The 9,584-nt window shown below is 32.8% G+C and overlaps 1 protein-coding gene across 1 annotated transcript in view; it reads left to right on the forward strand.

The window, feature by feature from the left end:
• MIPOL1 (mirror-image polydactyly 1) overlaps positions 1–9,584 on the forward strand; it is a 314,174-nt gene that overhangs the window by 50,453 nt on the left and 254,137 nt on the right. The window contains exons 2-3 of the mRNA XM_012657951.1: positions 4,449–4,506; positions 4,766–4,936. Coding sequence (XP_012513405.1) covers positions 4,449–4,506; positions 4,766–4,936 — 229 coding nt within the window. The remainder of the gene's footprint in view (positions 1–4,448; positions 4,507–4,765; positions 4,937–9,584) is intronic.

A 9,584-nucleotide genomic window follows, 5' to 3' on the forward strand; every position in this document is an offset into this window, starting at 1 on the left:
AGTATATTAAATTAGTGTTCCTTGAGGCAGAATCTTTCTCATTTTGTCCTTTGGAGCATTAGTATTAAGGGAAGAATGGGAATGGAAGAAAAGGAAAACACTCAATCCCAAGCCTTTTAATTAATTAATCCATTCAGTGAATACTTATTGAATATACACTATGTGTTAAGTACAGTTCTAGTTACTGGGGACGTAGCATTGTAGTTTATCGTAATTTAGTTAGTTAAGTAAATAATTACATAAATACTTAAAACAATGTTAATTGATACGAAGAATTTTTGGTTCATAGAAATAGTTTATAAGAGGGGCTTCTACTGTATTATAGTCTAGGAGTGCAGGTGGGAGAGGGAGGATGGGTCAGGGAAGGCCATACGTACCAAGCAAAAACAACAACAAAAAAGAATAGTATGTCAGCATAATTTCACATGATGCTGTAGAGGTTCCTTTCTCCTCAGCTGAAACTATAGGTTCTGAACCTTCAAGAGAGTGTTTGAGACTAAATCCTTAATAAGAGAACCAATTTATAACTAAATTCTATTTGAATGAAGGGCATATTTGGAGTTGTGTACAAGATGAAATTATATAAATTATTTCACATCTCTTTTCTTTTTAAATTCCCTGTTTCTTGCTTCCTGTAATCTTCAGATTCTTTCTGTTGTCTTTTTTCTCTCATCTCCTTTCTACTTCTGATCTACTTTGTGTCTCTGTTACAGTATCTGTCTTAACTTATTTTGCCTCTGCTCTGCTTTTCCTTTACCCCTTGAATCTTTAATGCTTTTTATCTTTCTTTTTTTTTTTGCTTTTATTCAAAACTAGCAAAAAAGTAAAAAGGTTTCAAGTTAAAATGACTTACATACACATTCTAATATATACATGTTTGCATTTGTATATTCCAACTTTTGAGATCGTATCTTTTCTTCAGTCTCTTTGCTATCATTGGTATTTTTTAACATGTTAAGTGTAGTGCTGTGTAAAAAATGAGAGAATAAAAGCAAAGGAGTCTGAATTTTCTGATTAGCTGGTCACTGGTTTTGGTTTTGTTTTGTTATCATTTGAGGTCAACATTTTGTTTCTTGCCATTGAACAAGGTGATGACTATAGTTTCAGAAAGGAATAAGGCATTATTGACTAATGTAGGGATAAATCAAGAAATGCAACATTTCATGCATGGGCCTTTCACTTAGAGTGCAAGGTTGTCAGTCAGAATTTGCATGCTATAGGAAATCAATTGAAACTTGAGCCCATAGACATTTACTTCAGCAAAATTCTTACTAATTATCATACTATGTCAAGTTAGACTGTTGTAGGCATAATTTAAAGTTTACAAAAGGTTGAGATTCTTTTGTCTAATTGTAAACCTCATATTAATGAGATATAATTTATACTTTGTCAGTTATATTTCAGATAGCTCCAACTGTTATTTTAAGTCTTTATTTGAACCAGTAAAGCGTTATACATGCTACTAGTAAACCTTAGTACCTTTCCCAAGGTCATTTTAAGTAGAAATTTGAAAGCTTTTTATAGCTGTTTCAAATAATCTCTTTTTGAAAAGGTAGATTGTCTAAATTTTGTGTTGTCTTAAGTGATACAGTAAGTGACGTACTTACTGTAGGCCTGAATTTAATTTTCTCAAAATCACTTTTGTTGATTCTTTAACTAGATATTGAATGATCCAGCTCATAAAATTACATCAAGTATACTGAATTGGCACTTACAGTGTATTAATGTCAAAGATCTGGTCTCATTTTTCAATACTCTGTATCTTGGATTGGCAAAGTAAGAACCTGTGGTGAATTCCAGCCTTCCACCTGTTGTGTAAATAAAGTTTTATTGGAATACAACCACACTCATTCCTTTACATATTGACTATGGATGCTTTTGCACTGCAGAAGCAGAGTTCAGTGGCCGTGATGGAGAACATTTGGCAAAGCCTAGAACATTTACTATCTGGCCCTTTACAGAAAAAGTTTGCTCATCAGATCCTGCTCTATGTAATGTAGATGAGACTAAATTATAATGTAATTGATCTTTGATATCTGTGATAAATACCTCCTGAAACTTTTAAAGAAATACAAATAGAGAAATACAAGAATCAGCTTTTTCTCTTTCAAGATTCATGTTTATATTGAAAGTTACATGAATCTATGCACATTTTCAAATCTCAAATTAACTATTTTTTTTCATTTTGATTAAAGTTATACTTTTCTTTTTATGGCCATCTATCACTATACTTACGTCAATTATAAAGAATAATAATAAGGCAACATTGAGATCCAAATGCTAAGCGGTTGACTTGGCTCACTCATGCTCTGTGTGTCAGACCTAGCACACTAGCTTCACCAAAAACATAGTTTAAATTCGGTTATCAGCAAAATGACAAATCACTATACATTATGTACTTTTAGGAGCAATTACACAACTTATTTAAAGACTGAATGCTAAATTCAGGTGCCAGGGATCTGGTATAGTCTTTAATACATTTGATTTTGATTTTTAAAAAATATTTAAATTATTAGCCAGGGAATTTTAATATTAGACTAAATACAGTTATCTTAAATCTTTCCTGTTAAAAGGTCCTTCTTAAAGTAATTCTTTGCATTGCAATGCCTGAAGACAAGTTATAAGTAATACATAGAACTTTCTTACATTTTTGTTGTGTTGATTATTTGGAATATACAAATTAGGTAATCTACCTATACTGTTATTTTGTCCCTGGTCATTTGTAATTCTTTGAAACCAAAAATGGAGATTTATAACCTTGGTAATTCAATATTCTGGTTGCTGCAAAGGTTCTCATATACCAATCTTGATGTTTAATTATCATCTATCTGTTCACATTTTAAATTATAAAGTTTAATAATAACATAATTGTGAAATTTACCAGTATTTAACTTTGATTTTATTGGGAAGCTGCCATAATTAGCTCTGAGACTGATTTCATCTACAAATGACAATAGAAGACAATAAAAGATAGACAATATAAGATAAATGTTTCTCACCATATATCACTTCCTTAAAAAATCATATTTAGCCTACAAATAACTGATGGTTAAATGCTATGCTAGTGTTCTTCAAATACTTTCACTATGACAATAAATACTTGTAATAATTTTATTGTCTTATACTTTTCTGCTATATTTTTTAATTGAATAAAAAAGAAGTGGTTATCTTCACACTTCTTGTAGAATGAGCTTCTATTAAGCAACATCTTTGAAAATTGTAGATTTATTTTGGAGAAAAAAGGTAAAAGATGAGAGTAGTTACCCTTTTTGAAATATGAATCAAAGTGGATGTTAGTAGTTTGAGATACACTAAATTACAGATAATTCAAAATCACTATGCTTTCCTGTTAACTTATACTATTTAAGTGTGTTTAGAAGTAGCTTTTTGATATATGTGTATATATTTTTTCTGTTAAAATACTGTTTTAAAATTACTACTTTTCCATGAATGTAGGAATTTCATCTACTTGTGAAGTTGAAACAATTTGTGTCATATTTATTGTCTTCTAGTATCTTTTCCTAGTATCCTTTTTTGGGGTAAGTGTGAAATCATAGCAGTACAGAAATGGGGGGGAAAACTTGAGAAAACAGAAACTTGGATATCGAAACTTTTTTGTGCAATTTAAAAATAATTAAGACCATTTCTAGAATCTGTCTTTTCACTGATACCTATTGCAGATTTTCTTTTAATTTATCCAATTTAAATGGTAGCCTAAATTATATTACAGATATTTTCTAGGTTATGTCTTTTAGAACTTCTTTCTTTACTTTTACTGCATTTCTTCAATTCCTCAACATCAACAAACATTTCAGTGGTTACTGTGGCTTTTATAAGACACAATGCATGCATGAAGGGAACCAATTTACTTTTTTTTGTCTTTAAACTGAATAATTTTATATATATTATAAAAAGAGAAAATGGCATTAGTCACCTATAAATGTGGTCCATATTTGGTCAGCATTTCTATATATTTGTTTTCACAAATAGGTAGCAGCAAGAGATTTTTAGTTCAAATTTAGTGTAATTATTTGTCATTGCTTTTGAGGGAACATAGTTAAACTTTGTAATAAAAATACTTGCCTCGTTTTACTTATAATGGTGTCCAAAAAAGAGAGGAAATACAGTTTCTGATAAGAATTGAAAGTCCAGGAATAAATATAATGATGAGAATGAGTGCTTCTATCACTGGGGAACTTTCTTCATCTAAGCACATATGAACAATTGATCCTTGTAGTCATATATAGCAGTAAACATTAATAACTTAACAGTCTGAAGTCAGTGCAGAAGATATGGAGCATTATTGAAAGATGGAGTCGAGCAGGTGGCACTTTAATATGTTCAGTGTCATGGTTGACTCTAAAGACTAGTCGAATGAAATTACTTGAGGTTCTAAAGATTTAAAAAGCGAACTCATTTTGCTGCACTAAGGAAATGCTACTGATCAGGCTTTCTGTGTCCCTTTTTTCTAGGCTAGAAAATATTAACCCTGAAGAAAATGACATGGTAAGCCATTCTCTGAGGAGATTTCTCGATGTCAGTCTTATATCTTAGAGGCTTAAGTTCAATTGAGTGGGTTTCAAGAACTAAGATGTGGGAAAAAGAAGAATTGACACACTAATAATGTACATCTTTGCTGCAATATGAAAATTCAATAACTTCACTCAGTCAATTTACAATTCACATGTGCCTATTAATTAAAACCCTATATTAAATAAAATATATTAAAACTTCATGTCTGACTAACATATAATGGTGTTGGTAGACATTACAGGAATTACTGAACAGAATAAACAATGCAGACACAGGGATAGCTATTCAGAAGAATGGAGCTATAATTGTGGATAGAATCTACAAGACCAAGGAATGTAAAAAGAGAATAACCGCAGAAGAAATGAGTGCAGTGATAGAAGAACGGGACGCTGCTTTGTCTCAGGTAACTGTGCATGTATCTGTAAAAGCATATACTTACCATTTCCCCCTCTTTTTTACCATTGAAAGTGACTTTTGCCCAGATATTCTTAATTCACACTAATTTTTAGCATATAATTAATACTTAAATAATTAGCTATGTTAGAATAATTATGTATTTTGTTATGCTGCTGTTCAAAATATACAACCTCATTTTTAATACAATTGAATGCATTGTAATTTCTTAATAAAATAAAACTTGGTTTATAACATGTTAACTTATTATAGAAATTTAGTTATATTCTTTAATCACTTTTATATGAGACTTCTTACTCAAGTTGCAGTTTTGAGAGGGCTGAGGCTGTGTCTTTATTCCCAATGTCTAATTCAGTGCCTTTTGGTAAACATTGATTAATGAATGGATCAACTCATTAGTCTATTCTCTTCTGAACATTACTTACACTTTCCTGTTCTAACTGAAACCTGATTACCTCCCTGAGGCTGTGCTTCCACTGCAGTTCTCTCAGTAGTGGCTGTATTCTCTCCCACACCAGTTATACTGCTGGGCTCAAAGGCTTTTTTCTCATTAATGTTCCTTTTTTCTCCCTAAACACCTCCAGCTTTAAAGCTCATACATCAGATTATACCACCTAGTACATACTCTCATAGTCAGGTACACACTCCTATGTTACTTCCTTTGTTTCATTAAGATTTTAGGATGTATTCCATTGTCTCTTCTTCAGCCTACTCCTGTCATAATTCTTGTGATTTAAATATCTGTGTTGATGATCCTTTCAAAATCTTGGCCTCTCATTTCCTAGAGTCCTCTACTCCAATCAATTATCATGTGTTGAACACTACTTCTGCCATCTACACTGTGGTCAGATCCTATTCTTGGTCATTATCAGTCTCACTTCCAAGCATCCCACTTTCTGACCACCACCTACTATCTTTCTGGGTCACTTACACTAGGACTCTGACTCCAGCAATGTTTCAGCTCCACCAGCACTTATTTCTATTGATCTTCCCAACTATTTTCTATCCCTCAAACCCCTCATGTCCTCACTTCCCCCCCTTAGGTAGCTTAGATTCCATGGCCCACCACAATTATCACCACCTTGAAAATAATATAACCTCAGTTCTTTTGGCCTTCTCTTTCTTTGCCATACTCACCTAGCACAATCAAAGCCTAGTTAAACTAATCTTTCTATCTGTTCTGCATCTTGACAGCTTTACAGGGCAGGAGAAAATCACACAAATTTTCTGATTGGACTTAGCTAAAATTCATGACCACTGTCTTCAAGTAGGTCCTTAGTGTTGCCTGCCAGTCTTCTTGCCTTTTGTTAGTCCATTCTAGAGGCTTTTTTTTAAAATCTCTTTTCCTTTATCCTTAGATGTACAACCATCTCCCCTCAATCAAAAAGAGAAATTTCATGTCCCCAACCATTTCATCTGCCAGCCTACCTACATTTTTGCCCATATACTCTGCCTCTTCTACTCTACTTTGTTCTAACTACATACTTCTATTTAAAGAAAATCTATTTCTGTACCAGTTCACATCTTTTCTAGCCTTCTCAAGGTTATCACTCAACCACTTGTTCCTTTTCTCTTCTACTTCTTAAAATGTTTCCCATTAGTTCATTTCTATTGCTATCCAAAATGGTTTGCTGTCTCCCATGGAGGTTTTATGGAGGTTTTGGTAAGTCTTGGCTAGTAATGGTTCACACCAGTATTTTGGGTGAGACCTCCCAAGCTGAGAGGTGAGTATTCACAAGGGCTCTGCTCCTGGCAGATGCTGTATTCCAGTGTTTGTCTCCCTCAGCATTGTCAAACTGTGGAAAACTCCACTGTTTTTCAGAGGCCAGGGGGCTTAGCTTTTTAACTTTAAGCCCTACATAGGTTCAAAATTTGGCAAATGATTTGGGATGGAAACAAGTCTCAAATGTCCAATTTTGTCACTTCAGCCTGCATAACTGCCAAAAGCTTGGGTGGTTTCTCTGTCCTCTAGCAGGAGTTCTCTTTCTAGTTAAAGCCTGATTTCTCAGCCCCTTCCTCATATGTAGAATTTGTAAAACTCTTGGGAAAACTGCAGATCCTCAAATTACCCCTCTCTAGTTAACTCCTTTTCAGAATCGTAGCTACTCAAGTCATTATTGTAGCAACAGTCTTCTGATACCTTTAAACAGATGATTTTTGTATTGAATCTTACTTTTCCTGTTCTTAGCTAGAGCATTGGTCCACCACAAATGATTCCATCCTATCTGGATGTAGAAGTCTGACATTTTTCTTCAGATTCAAATTGGAAAAGGTCCTTAAACTTATAAAATGTTTACCAATTTGTTCCCTTCCAAGTGCATTCAATCTTAGATCATTCAATATATTGTTGAAGAGATAGCTGAAACTATTTTTATGTACTTAGAAATAATTATAGTATAAATTCAAATATTTGATTTTTTATTATTTATTCTCTTAAGTTAGCTAAAAATAAGCACAAAGAGCACAATTAAAAATTGACTGCCACCACTCATTCCCTCTTCCTCTTTCCTCTCCCTACTGCCTTGCATGGTATAAAACAATAAGAAAATAAATAAATCAATATTTGGTCATATTTTCCAACAAGTCTTTGTACCTAAATGGATAGTATCCACCACTTCACTATATTTATGTTTATGTTTTATGGAAAAGCAGTTGTTGTTTATTTAATTATTTTAATGTGCTTATTTGCAAGCCTTCTGGCCCACTCAGTATTCATTTGAATTTTTATATTATAATCATTGTATACTTAAATTTTTCAATTATTGTTTTGTGAATGGGAACTTTTTTTACTTTGATATTTTTTAAATAAACTTTTAAGTTTGGAATAGTTTTAGGTTACAGAGAAGTTTCAACGATACCGCAGTATAGTGAGTTCTCAGATATCGCTCACCGAGTTTCAGTTTTCCCTGATTTTGCCATCTTACAGTACCGTGGTACATTTGTTAAAATTAAGAAGCCAACATTGGTACATTAGTATTAACTTAACTCCAGATGTTACTCAGATTTCACCAGTTTTCATTAATGTCCTTATCCTGTTCTATGATCCATTCCAAGTACTTCATTGCATTTTGTTGTCATATCTTCCTAGTCTTCGCTGGTCTATGACAACTTATTAGTCTTTCCTTCCTCCCCCCCCGACCTTGACAATTTTGAGGACTAATACTCAGATATGTTATCGAATATCCAATTATTTTTTTTTTATGTTTTACTCATGATTAAAGTGATATTTTTGAGTTTTTGGAAACAATACCACAGGGATTTTACCTTAATTTTAAAGCTATTATTTATCATCCTATGTTTTCTAATTATCGTGCCAGGAAAACTTTAGTCCCATTCCACATATTGCAAATCTTCAGATTCAGTGAGAATTTCTTGATTTTGATACATTTGATAATTTATTTTTTAAATCAACTTAGAATTATGTATTTACTTGAACTAGCCTACTTAAAATGTTATCTTTTACAGATAAATTCTTATACTCTTATTTATTCTAAATTCTTCTTCCATATTGCTTCTATTCTAAATTAAGAATTGAAAGCCTTAAAGTCTTTCGTAGGATGAATTAAAAATTTTACAATTAGCATTTATTTTATCAAAGAATTATCTTACCAACTAATCCTTCATTCATTCTTCTTTGTCATTTTTTGGCCAATTTTATTCACCTATTTTATTCAAATTGTAGAAATACCTGGAATTAAAAGATACAGCTGAAAACTTTCCTGTCTTCACTGTTCTCCTTTTTTGAGATCTTTCAGTTTATCATTCTACACACACAAAAAATTAGAATTTTAAATGGAAGGATTTCCATAGAATTACAGAATTTTAAGTTTCATAAGACCCTAAAGGCTAGCTAGTGAAACTGTCCACTAAATTGAGGAATGCTATCCTTTCCATTTAGCCGAATATCCATCATCTCTTAATATCTATCCTTTGATACCAGTGTTGGTCTGGGAACATTTGACAGATAAACCATATTGCATCAAATACATTCAAATATCTGTGTTATTAGTAATGTTCAAAGTCATGTGGGCTAGGCTTAGAGGCACAATTGGATCCAGGTCACCAATAAGCAACAGAAGAATCATAGAACTAGCCAGGATTGGTGGAGTTTATTAGCTTTGAGGGCTGACCTAATTGGGAGCTACAGTAATTTTTCCAATATTCTTCAAATAATTCTTCCAAAGGGCTCTCACAAAATTAGTTTAGCTCTAGGCTATTTTTGACTTATAAGCACATGCATAGATGGGCAAGGTCTGGCAGCAAGAGGCTTTCGGTCTTATTGGTACTTGTATTAGTAGGATAATATTGTAGAGATTTTCACTGATTGGACCTCAGCTGGTACCTGAGGTACTAAGTGATGTGCCCAGCCCCTGAGACATGAATAAGTTAGGTATAGGATTGGAGGTTGGTACATGGGCTTTAGCCATGGGCCAGGGGGCTTGGTAAAATAAAATATATTCAAACAGCAAGGTAAAAGCTTTGTCATAAAGACAGTATACAGCAGGTATGAAGGAAGAAAGTAGTAAATTCTGTATGTACATGGGTGTTTGGAATATACTGTAGGCATAATGGATAAAATGCTATGACTCTTGAATCCCCATCTACTGATAAGAATGAAGCTTTTTTTTTTTTTTTTT

Source organism: Propithecus coquereli, unplaced genomic scaffold (assembly GCF_000956105.1).
Source record: "Propithecus coquereli isolate 6110/MARCELLA unplaced genomic scaffold, Pcoq_1.0 Scaffold116, whole genome shotgun sequence".
NCBI lineage: Eukaryota > Metazoa > Chordata > Mammalia > Primates > Indriidae > Propithecus > Propithecus coquereli.